Raw genomic sequence first — 17,978 nt, forward strand, 5'->3', positions numbered from 1 at the left:
TGGCATATCTTTATTCTTATTTTCCATTCCCCTCCTCCTTACCCCTTACCACTTTTTCCCTTGGACCACTTCCCTATTGCAAGAGAACCATCTCCTTGTCCCCTTCCATCCATCATTATTATTCCCTTTGTACTTTGCCTCACTCAAATGAGAGATACTATGCACTATTTAAGCTTGTGTGTCCGGTTTATATTTTCCAGGTCCATCCATTTTCCTACAAATGTGTCATATCTGTCATTCTTTATAGCACAGTAGTATTCCATTATATATAGATTATTTTTTTATCCAGTCATCTGTTGATGGGTATATAGGGTGTTTGCAAGATTTAGCTATTACAAGTTGTGCTGCTATCAACATTGGTATGCATGTATCACTGTAGTATGATGTCTTAACCTATTTGGGGAAGATACCTAGTAGGGGGATCACTGGGTCATGTGGGAAGTCACGGTTCAGAGTTCATGGCTTCAATTTTTCAAGGATTTTTTCTTTAGAATTTAACTAATAATTGTAAATTTGCAGGAACTGCAAACATCCTTTGCAATTGTTTTTTGTGGGGGAAGGTTTTCAAGTAGCCAATCCATGAGTGTTGTTCAGTTCCCCTTGCTGCTGATTGGCCGCTGCCCTGTAACCCACCTCAGGCAGATGCAGCAGCATTCCTGCATCATAACAGGGTGCTGTACTGCATGTAGCTATCTTGAATATTCTTGGTTTTGTTCTTCTTAAAGCCCTAAGATCCCTAAGATGCCATAAAACCCCCTGCACCTTTTAAGGCTTTATTAATACAGTATTTTATTAAATTAAATTACATAACTTTGGGAGACATAGCATATTTTTGGTTTAAACTATAAAAATAGGCATTTATAGACATTTTTCTGACCATATCTGAACTTTGTGGTTTTTCACAATTCGCGAGTGCTGTAGAAATGTAACCCCCATGAATTTCAGAGGTCCACTGTATTTTTCCTGGTGTCTTAATCAGTTATAATCATTATGCATATATTTCCCCCCTTGTTTCCTCATTTTCATATTTTGTCACCTTTTTCCTGAGAGAGCATGAGAGAAGGAAGGTGAGCTTGGCAGATGCCTCTGTTAAAGGCGTGTGGGGTGGCTGTGGAGCATCATTATAAGGCTCATTAACCCTGTGCAGAGGGATTCCGTTAGAGCAGACCAAGGGCCCAACTGAAGTGCTGTAGACCCAAGTGTCTGTATTTCTTCTGCTTCTTGGTCCCTAGGCCCAAAGGCAGCCCCTGGGAACAGTCAAGAAACCTCTTTCTGTCAATCTAGGGATAGATGCGCTTGGATGTATCATTACTTTCTTAGTTGACAGAACAGAGCAGTTGGTTCCTATCTGTTATTCAGAAATTTTCACTGAAGGCTTTTCAGCCAAAAATTGATGAGCCACTGGGCTCGTCAAAAATCAGGCCGCTGGGTTTTTCCCATAAGTTTTTTTTTCTTCTGTGACCCAATTTTATATTCAAACATATATCACTGTTAACTGGCAAGTTATGTATTAGTAGCCTAATAAAGTAGAAGCATGCTCATGTTGGTCTTATTTAATTTTGGATGAATTAAAAAAATCACCCAAGAACTACAACATATCTCACTGTAAAAATTTTAGCTAACACAGAAGTATATAGAATAAAAAAAAAATCAAAACCCATTCACCAAAAACTCCAGACAGATAATTATTTTATTAAGTTTGTTGTGTATTTTTAGACCCTTTGAAATGTATTTAGTGTATATAATACATTTAGTATATTCAACCAACCCTGTATATACCTGCTATATACATGCTATATTATATATAGATGTATATGTTAAATATACACATTTTGCAACCTACTTTAAAATATTTTTTTTTACGGTACCAGGGATTGAACTTAGGACCTTGCATGTGTGAGGCAGGTGGCATTGCCACTGAGCTAAATCCCTGGCCCTTTTAAAAATTTAATATATCTTGAATTGCTGTATGTTTTTCATGTGACTGGAAAACCATCTGTGAAACATTGCAAGAGTAGTTGTTTGAAATAATGATGGTTGGAGAATATTCAGCTTTAGCCTATCCGTACGTTTATAACTTACAAGTTAATCAGATGCAATATGGAAGCCTTATTATGCTTTTCTTTTTGTCTACAGTCCTCCAATTTCAGATTGTAATTTTGATAGAATTGTGTTTGAATTGCTCAAAATAAGATTTAATTTCACTCAGCTTCAGATGCTATGCAAATTAATCCACATATCTACATATATTACTGAGGCTGTAATTTACACATGTTCTGCACTGTGGCACTCTTCCTGGAATGATGTTGCTGGCACCAGGCACGTAGCAACAGCAGTGAATCTGCATGATCTGCTGGTCCTTGACACTAACCAATTGGGTAAAAATGATTTGCAAAAGGTCTCATGTGGCCTGCACTGTGGGGTCACATGGTTCACTTTCGGGTTCTCAAGGACCAGTTTTTTTCACTGGCTGATTTGTTTTCTTTCTTTCTTTTTGAAGGCAGGATTTCCATTTATTCTTGCTTATGGCACCATTGTTTTTTTTGGTTCAGTTAGTAATTATAGTACACACGTGTTTGTTTACTTGTCCAGGAGGGCAGGCCTGGTGTCTGCCCGATCACTGGCACCAGCACCAGGAGTACTGTCAATTTTGGATGACGCCCCCTTCTCCAGTCGCTCCAGGTAGAGCGACTCTTTTTTCATAGCACATGGATTTCAGCGGTCTCTGTCTACCCTAGGTCCCTCCAGAGATGACTGCAGCTGGGAAGGGCTAAATGCTCTGTATGTGCCAGCCACAGAGTAGCTGTGAGAAGAGCTGGCTGGGGCCAAGGCTGGTTCTTAGACGCACCTGAAAGGCCATGTCCAAGATGGGTGAAGGGGTCGTCCTGGGACTGCCTCTGCCATCCACAGTCTGCGGCTGTCTGGCCCGTGTGCTCACAGCCACACCGCGTCTTCACCATAACCCTGCATGGTCCTCTTTCGCCTGGGGCTGGGCCTGGCTTTGGGGAAAGGTTTTCCTCTCTGCTTCTTACTTTCCACCAGCTTTACCTCCTTCTAGGTCTCTCCTACCTCCTGCCCTCAACTGAAACCAGGGCCCCTGATTTGTTATCTTTTCATTTTGCTGTAGATAGTACTTTACTGTTTGATAGTCTGTATTGTTTGATTTTTTTACATCGCTTTCAAACATACGTGTAGTCAAAAGAAAATTGACCATTAAGGTAGGCACACAAGTGATAATACTCAGATTTGCATATGATTTTACCACTCAAGAATAAGTCCAATGATTTTGTTTCCAAATAATAAAGACCCATCCAGTTCTTCAATTTATAAAGGTAGAAAAAACCAATGGACACAAGGGGGCAGCCTCATCCTGTTCAACGGTGAGTTTGGTGCTTTCTTTTTATTAATCTCCTGTGTAAATACTTTCTTTTGGGGTAAGTTGTATATATTCACTTATAACTGTAAGATCCCATTTAAGAAGGCATCTTTTCACTTAATCAGATTGATTTTACGCTTCGGTAGTTATGCTTACTAACTAGATGTCAGCAAGGAAAAACCTTTTGTTTCAGATTACTTGGTTTTGAATCCCTACTTTGCCATGTGGCATCATGACAAGTATCATAAACTCTCAGAGCCTCAGTTCCCTTATCTGTAAAGAAGCATCTTGTTACTTTTGATATGTTCTACATATGTTAGATATTTCTTGAATCAGTTTTTATTAAAATCTTATTTATTTATTTATTTTGGTGTTTTGAGACAAGGTCTTGCTATGTAGTTCAGGCTGGCCTTGAACTCACTATGTAGCCCGAGCTGGCCTCAAACTCACAGCAATTCTCCTGCCTCAGCCTCCCAAGTGCTGGAATTCCAGGCATTTGCCACTATGCCTGGCAAAATCATTTTTCTTAAATTCTCATTTGTTTCCTTTATGGGGAAGATATTGTTCATTGATGGCATTGATGATGTCACTGTCTCTTACATTAACCCATTGAGAAGGCTGAATTCTTTCAACCACATAACAACCTTCACCTGGACTAAGACTTGCTCAGTCTGTGGATAGTTCATTATAACCAAGGCTCTTGCTGCACATTTCCTTGATGTGCTGACATTTTCTCATTTGAAAAATGACCAAACCAGGGAGACTGTATTAAGAAGTTTCATCATCTATTTGTTTTTTAAACTGTTTCAGTTTGGCTTTTTTCTTGTTATTCCAAAGAGTGCATGAGCTAGGTTCCACTTCTTTGACCTCTTATTTTTATCTTACTAAATACAACTCTCACTTTTTTTTAAGGTAGGAAAGTTTATTGGAGAATAGGAATGGGGAATATAGGCATAGCTCCTGAGAGAAACAGGCAGGGTTCTGAATGGGTTGCCTGTGAGCCCACTTTTCTGAGAAAGTTTTATAGAGCAAAGTCACGAGGGGTGGACACAGTGTGGGTCAAATTATAATCAACCAATACAGTTGCAAGTATAGCTACTTCACTAAGACTGATCCAATAGTATAGAAGGGCATATGGATGACATCAGTAATCCTGGTTGATAATCTATAGGCTTAATCTTGTCTTTAGTCTTAGTCTTAATAGTTTTGGTCTTAGTGGGTGGGAGAAGATGGCCCACCCTAAATGAGATAATGGCTTATTCATATGGGAACTCTTGAAAGGGTGGTACTCACAATTTCAGGCTTCCTTACAGAAGTATGTAAATCTTGCCATTGTGACTTTAATCTTCTTCAAATGTGCCTCCAGATAGGTTTGTTGTTTTTTTTTTGGTACCGGGGATCGAACTCGGGTCCTTGCGCTTATGCAGCAGGCAGACCTCTAGATAGTTTTTGATATGTTCTCATCTGTAATGATTACCTCCAGGCCCTAGTCCTGTGTGACTACCTATAATATTTCTACCTAATTTGGCTGTCTATAGTATTCCCGCCTCTGAAGAGCTATCCCTGACTTCGATTAGGGGAGAGAAAGGACATAGTTTCCATCTAGCTGCTTCAAGCTGAGAAGGGTCAGTGTAGGGAAGACCACAGTCAGGGGCTGTCTCCAGAGATAGCTGTCATTTTGGATACAGTGACAAGAATTAGCCAAAACCATATGAGAGGAAGGAGGACAAAGGAAAAGCCTGCTGTGTAACTGCTTTGGTACATCATACACACATCTAGGTATTTGTCACCTTTAGGAACTAATGATGTTCACAGACAGCAGAGCAGTGCTAAGATCACCACAGTCAGCCTGGTGTCCCAGAGCAATCATGGTGTTGCAGGTAATGTCAGATACTGTGCCTTGCATGTTAGATATCATTGCCATTTGTCCTTGCAGTAGCCCTAAGAGACAGGGACTCTGATCATTTTAACATTTACCTAAATAGAAACTGAAGTTAAGGAGTTTACATAATTTGTCCAAGATCACATAGCTGGGAAGTGGTGGAGCAGGGGCTTGAACCCAACTCTTTCTGACCTTCAAATCTGAATTCTTAACCTCTGAACTGTGAGTTTTTGTAGAAAATTGTACATGTAACTAGTGATAGGTAAAGAAATTGGTACCTCACTTCCCATTTTCAGGTTGCACTGGATGGAGGGAGAGTCTAGGGCCAAGAAGGATGGGAGGCTATGCCTGTCATAGGGAACTCTGTGAAAGAGTGCACGGATGAAAAGGAGTGTGGGACAAGATAGTAAGTATGTGAAGCGGAAGGCCGAGTTTAGAATTACCCTCACCTTCCTGCCTACCTCCCTACCATCTTCTTTATCTCCTTACCCCTAGAAAACTCTCAGAAGTCCACTTTTCACTCATGACAGTTATCATTTTAATTTCACTTTTATTTATTTTAAATGCTTTAATGTATTAGTTTAAATATATTAATTATTTTTGATGTGTGTGGCGGGGGGAGTACAGAGACTGACCCCAAGGAGCACAGAACTACATCTCTGGCCTTTTTTTATGTTTTTAGTTTGATCAGGATCTCCTTAAGTTGGAGTCAAAATTTCAATCTTCCTGCCTTCTGAATAGCTGGGATTATAGGCATGCACCGATGTGTTAATTAATGTTTGTAGATGGCAAAGTCCAGGAGGGAAGGAATTATATTCATCTAGTTCACTAGTATACATCCAATGTCTGGAACTCTTGCTACATACATAGTAGGTTGTCAGTTGGTGTTTCTAAAAGCAATTGAAAATGACTGAGAGGGGACCTGGGATGTAGCTCAATGGTAGAACCCTTGCCTACAATGTGCAGGACCCTGGGTTCAATCACCAATTCTGGTGGGGGGAGGGGGAGAAAAAGACTGAGAGCAACTTGAAAAAGATTTTAGAGAATATTTAGTCTTTTTCCCTTTAACATTTGGGGACACTGATTTTCAAGAAGGGTAACTAATGCTTATTGTGTGGCTAATGTCAGTAGGCACTTAGGTAAATTATCTCATTTTAATCCTCCTGTTCTCTTGAATAAAGGAACATCAGGATTATAGCTATCAAGTACCCACTGTCCTCTACGATCTGTTCTAGAGGTTTGGGGATGCTGCACTGTACCACTCTTCTCTGAACATCATTGGCATTTAATGCTAAAATGTCTGTCTGTGATGATATTTCCAGGGGCCTGTGACAGATGCTAATAGTGTGGCACCTTTTCCCAAGAGGATTGTCTTGGCTGGGTGCTATGCTTTGAGCTGGCCCTGAGTTCAAACCTTTCTTGAAAGCTGTGCCAGCAATAGAACAATAAACAGAAAAGCAGCGAACATCACTTCTTTCATGGAGCATTCATAGAAGCAGATCATAAATAAATACATAAACAAAAGCATGAGTGATGAATATTATTTTGAAGTTAAAAGAGTGAGGTAACTAGAGCTGCTAGTTAAACCCTCTGACTTTCTGGCGGTGTGCTGCATAGAACTGAAGTCTCTCATGTGTTAGGAGGGAGCCAACCATTTAAGGATCTGGGTAAGAAACATTGTTACAGAAGGAGCAGTCGGGCAACACTCTAAGAGTGAACTTTGTGTGTCTGAGGAGCAGCAGGAATGGAAGCAGGAGTTTAAGGGAATGACCAAGGGGAGAGGTAATAAATGAAGTAGGAGGGATAATTAGAGATTATATAGCATCCTGAAGGCTAGGGTAAAGCGCTTAGATTTTATCTGGTATGATGGGAAGTCTATTAGGTTTTTTTTTAAAATAAATTTATTATCAAACACACACAGAAATTAAAACCATTCAAAGAAGAACAATGCAAGCGGGGAAAAACTACAATAATATTCAAATACAGTAGAACTCAACCAAAACAAAACTGAAAAGCACTTAAACATTTTTCCATATAACTTAGAAAAACATGTGAAGCACCAACAAGATACCAGAGGATGTGATTTGTTTCAGAAAGATCCCCAAAACCAACATTGAACAAATAGTGCTGTGGAAAAAAACCTCCAGTTAGCTAGCATACTCCACATAAGCCAAACTTCTCCCTAATTTAAATTTTGATACAGTCATATGACACGTGATGGAAACACAATCCAAGAAATATGTTATTAGGGAATTTAATCCGTGTGTATCCTTAATTACACTTTCAGTTTCTCACACTAGAGAAACTATTTGGTATTTACACATATGTGTCCTATTTATTTCACTTAAGAGGATGGCCTCAATATGCATCCATTTAGCTATAAATGTCTCTAGTTTCTCATTCTTTATGGCTGAGTAGTACTCCATTTTATAAAAAACCCCACAACTTCTTTATTTAGTCTCCAGTTGATGGGCACTTGGGTTGTTTCCAAGCTTTAGCTATTACAAACTGTGCAGCTATAAACATGGGTGCACATATATCAATGTGGTATGATTCTTTTAATTCTTTTGTGAAGATACCCTGCTAAGGGGATAGCTGGGTTGAATGGGACCTCTAAGCCTAGTTCTTTGAGGTATCTCCATACTGATTTCCACAGTGGTTGCACCAGTCTGCACTCCCACCAGCAATGGAGAAGGGTTCCTTTCTATCCACACACCCGCCAGCATTTGTTATTGGATGATTTCTTTATAACAGCCATTCTTTCTGGGGTGAGGTGGAATCTCAGTGTTGTTTTCATCTGCATCTCTCGAAAGACCAGTGATGTTGAACATTTTTTCATGTTTATTTGCTGTTTTGACTTCTTTGTCTGAGAAATGTCTGTTCATTTCAGATACCCATTTTTGAATTGGATCTTTGAATTTGGGGGATCTGATTTTTTTCAGTTCTTTATATATTCTAGATAGTAGACCTTTGTCTGAGGTACAGCTGCTAAAACTTTTTTCCCACATTGTAGTTTATCTCTTAGCTCTGTTGGTGGTTTCCCTTCAGTGCAGTAGCTTTTTAATAAGATGAGATCCCAGTTGTTGATGCTTTGTGCTAGTTCCCTTGCTACTGAGGTTTTGTTCATAAAGTCTTTTCCTATGCCAACGACTTCAAGATTCTACCTAACTTATCTTCCAGCAAGTTTAGTGTTTCTGTTTTAATATTTAATTCTTTAATCCACTTTGATCTTAGTTTAGTGCATGGAGATAGGTATGGGTCTAGTTTTAATCCTTGGCAGGTTGAAATCCAGTTTTTCCAACACCATTTATTAAATAGGCTATCTTTCCTCCAATGAGGGCGGTTGGCTTCTTCGTCAAAGATGAGGTGGCTGAGTATGTCTGAAGTTGTTTCTGCATCTTCTAATCTATTCCACTGATCCTAGGGTCTGTTTCTTTGCCAGTATCATGCTGTTTTTATCATAGTAGCTTTATAGTACAGTTTCAAGTTGGGGCTTGTGATACCCCCAGCCATGTCTCTGTTGCCTAGAATCGCTTTTGCTATTCTAGGTCTCTTCTGGTTCCAAATGAATTTTTGTATTGTTTTCTCTAGTTCTGTGAAATATATTATTGGAATTTCAATTGGCATTACATTAAATCTATATAGTAGTTTTGGAAGTATGGCCATTTTCACTATATTGATTCTTCCTACCCAGGAACAAGGGATGTCTTTCCATTTTCTTATATCTTCCTCGATCTCCGTTTTCCGAATGCTGTAGTTTTCAGTGTAGAGGTCTTTTGCTTCCTTTGTTGGGTTGCCTCCTAGATATATCCTTTTTTGGGATGCTATTGTAAAAGGAATTGTTTCCTTAATTTCTCTCTCAGTGAGTCTGCTATTTGTGTATAAGAAGGCTATTGTTTTTTGATTGTTGACCTTATGTCCAGCTACTCCACTGAATCTGTCAATTAAGTCTAGAAGTCTTTTGGCAGAGTATTTTGGGTCTTCTATGTAAGGTATCATGTCATCAGCAAATAATGACAATTTTACTTCTTCCTTTCCTATCTTTACTCCTTTTATTTCTTTCTCTTTTCTAATTGCTCTGGCTAATGTTTCCAGAACAATATTGAACAGGAGTGGTGATAGTTGGCCTCCTTGTGTTGTTCCTGATTTTAGCATGAAAGTTTTCAGTTTTTGACCACGTAGTATGATGTTGGCTGTTGGTTTTTCATAGATAGCCTTAATCAGGTCAAGAAAAAGACCTTCTATTCCAATTTTCTGTAGCATTTCTATCATGAGTGGATGTTGGATTTTGTCAAATGCCTTTTTCTGCATCTATTGAGACGATCATATGTATTTTTTCCTTGACTCTGTTAATACAGTGTATTACATTTATTGATTTACGAATGTTGAACCATCCTTGCATCACTGGGATAAATATGAGTTGGTCAGGGTGTATGATCTTCTTGATGACCCTCTGTATTCTGTTTGCCAGTATGTTGTTGAGGATTTTTGCATCTATGTTAATTAGGGAGATTGGTCTGCAGTTCTCTTTTTGCATTGGGTCTTTCCCTGATTTTGGAAGCAAAGTAACACTTGCTTCCAGGAATGAATTTGGAAGCTTTGCTTCCCTTTCAATTTCCTTGATGAGTTTAAAGAGTAATGGTGTTAGTTCTTCTTTAAATGTCTTGTAGAATTCAGCAGTGAAGCCATCAGGACCTGCGCTTTTCTTTGTTAGTAAATTTTTTATTACATTTTCAATTTCACTCATTGTTATTGGGGTGTTTAGAATTTCTATATCTTCTTCATTTGACTTCTGTAATTCGTATGTATCTAGGAATCTGTCCATTTTGTCTGTGCTTTCCACTTTATTAGAGTACGGGTTCACAAAGTAGGTATTGATGATGCTTTGGATTTCTGATGGATCTGTTGTGACTTCACCTTTTTCATTCTTGATTTCATGGATTTGAGCCTTTTCTTTCCTTTTTTTGAGAAGCTTGGCTAAGGGTTTATTGATTTTATTTATTCCTTTTTTTTTTTTTTTTTTTTGGTACCAGGGATCAAACTCAAGTCCCTGCGCTTGTGCAGCAGGCGGTGCAACCACTGAGCTAAATCTCCGGCCCAATTTTATTTATTCTTTCAAAAAACCAATTCTTTGATTCATTAATTTTTTGTATCGTTCTCTTAGTCTCCATTGCATTGATTTCTGCTCTGATCTTTATAATTTCCTCTCTTGTATGAGCTTTGAGTTTGTATGCTCTTCTTTTTCTAGGAGCGTGAGGTTCTGCATTAGGTTATTTAACTGAATTCTGTTTTCCTAATATGGGCATTGACTGCTATAAATTTCCCACATAGAACTGCTTTCATTGTGTCCCATAGATTCCTGTCTGTTGTACTGGCATTGTCATTTGCTTGTAGAAACTGTCTAATTTCTTCTTTAATTTCCTTTGTGACCCATTGGTTGTTCAGGAGGGTGTTTAAATTTATTTTCCATGTGTTTGTGGGAGTTTTGCAGTTTCTTTTGTCATTGATCTCCAATTTTATTGCATTATGGTCTGATAATATACAGAGGGTAACTTCAGTTCTTTTACATTTACTTAGACATGTTCTATGAGCTAGCATGTGGTCCATTTTGGAGAATGACCCATTGTGGCCGAAAAGAATGTGTATTCTGATTTTGTGGGGTGGAACACTCTGTAACCATCTATTAAGTCCACTTGTTCAATAGCTTGGTTCAGTTCTAGAATTTTGTTGTTAATTTTTGGTCTAGATGATCTGTCTATTTGTGATAGTGTGGTGTTGAAGTCCCCCGCTGCAATTGTATTAGTGCTTATTTGATTTTCATGTCCATTAATATTTGTTTTGTATAGTTGGGGGTATGCATATTTGGTGCATATATATTAAGGATTGTCATCTCTTCCTCTTGGATTGTTCCATTCACAAGGATGTAGTGCCCATCTTTGTCTCTCTTAATTAGTTTTGGTTTGAAATCTACTTTGTCTGCAAATAAGATTGCTACCCCTGTTTTTTTCTGGGTTCCTGTGGTGTGGAGAACTGTTTTCCATCCTTTTACTTTCAGTCTATGAGTTTCCTTTTGAGTTAGGTGTGTTTCTTGTATACAGCATATTGTTGGATTTTGCTTCTTAATCCATTCTGTCAGTCTATTTCTTTTGATTGGTGAATTGAGGCCATTAACATTGATAGTTATAATTGATAGATATTGACTCATCCTTGTCATGATGTGTTATTATTGTTGGCTTTTTTAGTTCTTGGGTTTTTTTTTCCTTTCCCTTTAGTTTCTTACCTAGCCTGCTGGCTTCCCTGTGTTGGGCCTCATGGAGTTGTGATCTTCATTGTCTTTTTCTAGGATATTGCTTAGGATTATTTGGAGTGCTGGTTTGGTGTTCATGAAATTTCTCAGGTGTTCTTTGTTGTGAAAGTATCTAATATCCCCATCAATTTTGAAAGATAATTTTGCAGGATACAATAGTCTAGGTTGGAAGTTATTTTCTTTTAGGGCTTGAAATACTTGACTCCAGGCTCTCCTTGTTTTGAGGGTTTGTGTTGAAAAATTTGCCATGATTCTGATGGGCTTTCCTTTGTAGGTGATTTGTTTCTTTTCTCTAACTGCCTGTAGGATTTTGTTCTTCTGTTGGGTTTCTGGGATCTTGATTATTATGTGTCTAGGCATAGGTTTTTTTTTTTTATCATGGCTAGTTGGAGTTCTATATGCCTCACTTATCTGTATGTCCAATTCTCCACCTCTGTCTGGGAAGTTTTCTACTTACTTTTGTGAACAGTTTTTTTTTTAATGTCAATTGTATTTTCTCCTGTTTTTTCCTGGACTCCTATCAGTCTTATGTTATTCTTCTTTGCATCATCTATCAGCTTCTGGATTGATTTCTCATGGTCCCTTACTATTTTGAAGAGATCTCTGTTTTCATGGTCCTTCACCACAATCCTATCTTCTATATCTGATATTCTATCTTCAGATTCCCTTAATCTGCTATGCATGCTTTCAATGGAGCTTTTAATCTCCTGAATATCTGTTTGAATCTGTTTTATGTTGGGTGACCATGGTTTCCATTTCTTTCTTATGATGGGCATTCCTGGCTTTCAGCATGTTTCTGAGCTCATCTATTTTTTTTTATCTGTTTCTGTTTCAGAGCCTCTAATTATGTCTTTAACTCTGCTCACCATCTCTGTAGTTATCTGGGAGATTATTTCTGCTTTGAATTTTTCTAGAGCCTCATTCATCTGTTTTGTTACTTCCTGTGCTATCAGTTCAGGGTGCCCAGGTGGTTGATTATCAGCCTTTTACACCTGGTTTTCCCCAGAAATTGCCTTTTGTGGGGTAGAAGTCTGAGTTTGTGCCTTGCTTAAATGTCTTCTCATTTTTGTTTTTGTTACTGTCAGTTATAACTCAATGAGTCTCAGTAAGCCAGTCACAGACTTGTGAGATTCAGGCAGATTTCTGGCTGCAAGTCTCAAATTGAGTTCCCTGTCCTCCTGCAGGGTTAAAGTCTGCAAGGTTCTATTACAGGTTCCACCTGTCTTTCCTCCGAAAATAGTCCAGGTTCAAATGGGAAGTGATGATCCCTCCAGCTTACCAAGAACAGTGGTCTGGTGTGCCTGTATTAATTCCCTTCATTTTTCCAGTGGGCTTCAGTTTTCATCAGGGAGCCTGAGAGAGGGCCTCTCTCTTTTGTTCACTTCAGCAACTCAGGACAATGGCCTTTATGTCCCCCTGTGCCTCTGTAGTGTGGAACCAGGTAGCTGCATAGCCAAGAGGCGGGGTGCAGGGGTGCGGTTCTCAGGGTCTTCTGGATGCAAGTGGGCAGGGCAAGCCAAACAGAGCAGGGTGTAGCCACCCACATCTGAACGGAAGGTCAAACTCTCTATTAGGTTTTAAGCAGGCAAAATGCACAGTCATATTTATTGAAAACAAAATAGTGTGTGGAGCATTTATTTGAGAACAGGGAGAATGGAAGCAGAGAAATCACCTAGGATGCAGTGAGAGTAGTTGAGGAGAGAGGCAGGGGGCAGGTTTCTGGATCAGGGTGCTATAAAGAGGGAGAGCAGGGGTCAGATTTTCAATTTATTTTGGAAATGAGTCAGTAGGTCTTGCCAATGGATCGATAAGGAGTGAAAGAAAGGAACCAAGGGTAAATCCTAGATTTTTGGTTTGGATGACTGCTGCTAGTTCTCCATGGCAAGCTGGAGGAGCACTGATTTGTATGTGTATGGGGCTAGAGATCGAGTCGTATTTTGGACCTATAAGGCTGGACTTAGTGTACAACATGTACAGTGAAACTTGAAAGATAAATAAGTTCCCAACAGGATGAGAAGGAAGGAATAACTCAAGCTGAGGAAGTACATTGCAGTGGAGTGGAGATTTGTCGTCTGTTGTGGCTAGAAAGGCAAGAGTGGAAATGATATTGTGACCAAGAAAATATAGCACTTCCTTTCTGTGTTTTGATCCTTTCCTCATTAGAACCCTGATGCTTATATTGAATGAACTAAGTAGGAAGAAGAAATTAATCCATCATATCACTTGATATTATTTTCTATACTTACTTTACAAAAAAATATGAACAATAGCAAAAAGTACCCTCATGAGAATTCTCATAAGCAAAATGTCACCAAACAGCAAAACTATGTTTCATTGGTTACAATTACTCTTTTTGACACTCCTCTGCACGGAGGCCACTGTCAGTTCAAGTTTCTTGTGTCATACCTCCTGTGCTAACAGAGATGGCTCATCTTCTCTGTCCTATAGCTCAATAGTCATCTATCCTATTAGATCAAATATTTTGTTTTGTGATGAGTATTTCATAATATCCCTTTTACCATACTGAAATAATATAGTTAACATAATCCACTTACAGAAATCATTGCAAAAATCAGTACACCATTCCAACTGTAATATAAGGACAAAATAAAAGTAACATAATAAAACAACATGCATATAATTATGTAAATGTTGAGCATAATGAGGTATTTAGATGAGGCATGATTTAAAAAAATTCTAAATAGGTCTTAGGAAAGAAAAAATAGTAAAATTATCCCTTGATTTATACAATACCTGCATCCCCAGAAAATTCAGTGTATTTTTAAATCATGCAGATATGCTTTATACTTATATGTATGATAGATTTAAGCTCTCAGCTTAGCTAATCGTATGATTTTTAGCCTGAAGGAATATCTGGCAGGATGTTAGATAGTCGCGCGGGGTGAGGAAAATTGTTTGATACGCAAGAGTGGCTAAATTCTGCAGGACGTTATATTACCTCTAGCTTCTGCCCATGAAATGACCTTACAGATGTCCACAATGTTCCTGGAGTTGGTACCACATGTGCTGGGGAGTGTAGATCTAGCTGCTCTCTGGGCCATTGACATCCCCCACCAAAGACACACTGAACCCCAGTTTAAACCATAACCTTTGTGTGAACAGATCTCTGCCAACGTGGATCCTAGTCTGTCCCTTTGGTAAACATTTGTTGAAAGAAACAATGGGTAGATCGTTGAGTGGAAAGATAGGTTTTCTTCTTAGTTTTGTTCTGTGAAGAAAAATTTTTGTTCTCTTCATGATCTGTAAAGGCTGTTAAAAATTATTCACAATATAGCTGGGTGTGGTGGCACATGCCTGAAATCCCAGCACTCAGGAGGCTGAGGCAGGAGGATCACTGTGAGTTTGAGGCCAGCCTGGACTGTATAGTGAGACCATGTCTCAAAAAAAAAAAATCCACAAGATAAAGTTTAGTAGAGAAGTTATTTTTCTCTTGACTAACAAGTGCTGGGATCAAAGTGTTTTTACCTGAGTAAAAACATTTGTTTTTTTGCTGCCATTTGTCTGTCTAATTATTTTGTTACGCTTGGGGAGTGTAGATACATATACATATGCTGTTTGTCCTTTCTTTCTAGCTTGGGAAGAGTTGGCCTATTATGAAGAAAACACACAAGATTTTCTTTTCCCTGAGCCCAAGCTGACACCTTCATACCCTGGAACACATAGGGAGCTGCTCATGAAGACTACCAGAGGTTTTCCAGTAAGCGATCCTACCCATCTGGCCTCCTGTTACAAGAAAAATTCTTTCTTTAATTCTTTTTCTTTTTTTTATTAGTACATGTCTGTAGTACATGATGATTATGTTTATTGTGGGGAGTTTGTACAGGTACCTAACACATCTTTTTTTTTTAAATGGAAATTTGCACCTTTACATAATCTCTCTTAATTCTTATTTTTTCCTCGATTCCCCTCCCCTCCCTTCAACCCCTCCAGCCCTCCCTATTTACAAAGACTTTGTTTCCATTTTTAAATTTTCTCATATTGATTCCATTTCCTTCTTTCCTTTTCCCTCCCACTTCCCCTTCTCCTTTGTCGCTTTTCTTCCTATTTCACCTAATCTATTATACCTTTTAGTCCTTATTTATGCTTTCAGTTTCTCACACTAGAGAAACTATTCGGTATTTACACATGTATGTCCTATTTATTTCACTTAAGAGTATTGCCTCAATGTGCATCCATTTAGCAATAAATGTCTCTAATTTCTCATTTTTTATGGCTGAGTAGTACTCCATTTTATTTAAAAAACCCACATTTTCTTTATCCAGTCTCCAGGTCATTGGCAATTGGGCTGCTTCCAAGTTTTAGCTATTACAAATTGGGCTGCTATGAACATAGGTGCACATATATCACTGTGGTATGATTCTTTTAATTCTTTGTGGAAGATATCCAGCACGGGAATAGCTGGGTCAAATGGGACTTCCAGTCCTAGTTCTTTGAGGTATCTCCATACTGATTTCCACAGTGCTTGCACCAGTCTACACTCCACCAGCAGTGGAGCAGTGTTCCTCTTTCCCCACAGCCCTGCCAGCCTTTGTTATTGGTTGATTTCATGATAGCAGCCATTCTTTCTGGGGTGAGGGGGAATCTCAGTGCTGTTTTCATCTTCATCTCTCGAATGACCAGTGATGTTGAACATTTTTTCATATGTTTATTTGCTATTTCTACTTCTTTGTGTGAGAAATGTCTGTTCATTTCAGATGCCCATTTTTCGATTGGGTCTTTAAATGTGGGAGGTCTGATTTTTTAAAGTTCTTTGTACATTCTAGGTAGTAGACCCTTGTCTGAGGGACAGCAGGTGAAAATTTTTTGTGGGTTGTCTCTTCACACTGCTGGTGGTTTCTCTTGCTGTGCAGAAGCTTTTTAATAAGAAGAGATCCCACTTGTTGATTGTTTGTGCTAGTTCACGGGCAACTGAGGTTTTGTTCATAAAATCTTTTCCTACACCAATATCTTCAAGAGTTCTACCTAACCTGTGTTACAGCTGATTCAGCTTTTCTGTTTTAATATTTAGATCTTTAATCCATTTTGATTTTAGTTTAGTTCATGGTGAGACATATAGGACTAGTTTTAATCTTTGGCAAGTTGAAACGCAATTTTTCCAGCACCATTTATTAAAGAGGCTATCTTTCCTCCAGTGAGGGTGTTTGGATCCTTTGTCACAGATGAGGTGGCTGAGTGTGTCTGGAGTTGTTTCTGCGTCTTCTAATCTGTTCCACTGGTCCTCAGGTCTGTTTCTTTGGCAGTATCATGCTGTTTTTATCACAGTAGCTTTGTAGTATAGTTTCAAGTTGGGGGTTGTAATACCCCCTGCCATGTCTCTGTTGTCTAGAATTGCCTTTGCTATTCTAAGTCTCTTCTTGTTCCAAATGAATTTTTGGATTATTTTCTCAAGGTCCACGAAGTATGCTGCTGGAATTTCAGTTGGGATTGCATTGAATCTATATAGCAGTTTTGGAAGTATGGCCATTTTCACTATGTTGATTCTTCCTACCCCGGAGCAAGGGATGTCTTTACATTTTCTTTCTTCCTTTTTTTAAAAAATTCTTTTATTGGTGCATTTTAGGTATATAATACGTTTACATTTATCATTGGGTGCTTGTACCTGTACAGGATGAATCTTGGTTCTTATTTTTCCCCATTACTTGTGGATCCTACACCCCTTCCACCCTTCCCTATTTACATAGATTTCATTTCCATTTTTGTCACATCTCATAATTTTTCCTTTCCCTTCTTACCTTTCACCTTCCCTTCCCACCACTCCTACACTTTTGGAACTTTTAATATTTCAAATTATCAATTATTCATTTTAATCATTTTAATCCTTATTTTCAATTTCAGTTTCTCACACTAGAGAAACTATTCGGTATTTACACGTGTGTCCTATTTATTTCACTTAAGAATATGGCATTAATATGCATACATTTAGCTATAAATGTCTCTAGTTTCTCATTCTTTATGGCTGAGTAGTACTCCATTTTATTAAAAAAAAAAACCACATCTTCTTTATCCAGTTTTCAGTTGATGGGCACTTGGGTTGTTTCCAAGCTTTAGCTATTACAAACTGTGCTGCTATAAACATGGGTGTGCATATATCACTGTGGTATGATTCTTTTTATTCTTTGGGAAAGATACCCAGCAGGGGAATAGCTGGATCAAATAGGACTTCTAGTCCTAGTTCACTGAGGTATCTCCATACTGATTTCCACAGAGGTTGCACCAGTCTGCACTCCCACCAACAATGGAGAAAGGTTCCTTTCTCCCCATACCCCCGCCAGCATTTGTTATTGGATGATTTCTTTATAACAGCCATTCTTTCTGGGGTGAGGTGGAATCACAGTGTTGTTTTCATCTGCATCTCTCGAATGACCAGTGATGTTGAACATTTTTTCATATGT

At 38.6% G+C, this 17,978-nt stretch overlaps 1 protein-coding gene across 3 annotated transcripts in view; it reads left to right on the forward strand.

Annotated features, from left to right (window-relative positions):
• The window catches only part of Spata6l (spermatogenesis associated 6 like), a 101,523-nt gene that overhangs the window by 22,517 nt on the left and 61,028 nt on the right, over positions 1-17,978 (forward strand). For all 3 annotated transcript variants that reach the window (XM_087184002.1, XM_021252788.2, XM_087184001.1), the window contains one exon: positions 15,159-15,283. In XM_087184002.1, the coding sequence (XP_087040128.1) occupies positions 15,159-15,283 (125 nt within the window). The remainder of the gene's footprint in view (positions 1-15,158; positions 15,284-17,978) is intronic.

The sequence above is a fragment of the Heterocephalus glaber genome, unplaced genomic scaffold (assembly GCF_053883595.1).
Source record: "Heterocephalus glaber isolate CG9 unplaced genomic scaffold, H.glaber_assembly_v1.0 deba00001481, whole genome shotgun sequence".
In the NCBI taxonomy this organism is placed as follows: Eukaryota; Metazoa; Chordata; class Mammalia; order Rodentia; family Bathyergidae; genus Heterocephalus; species Heterocephalus glaber.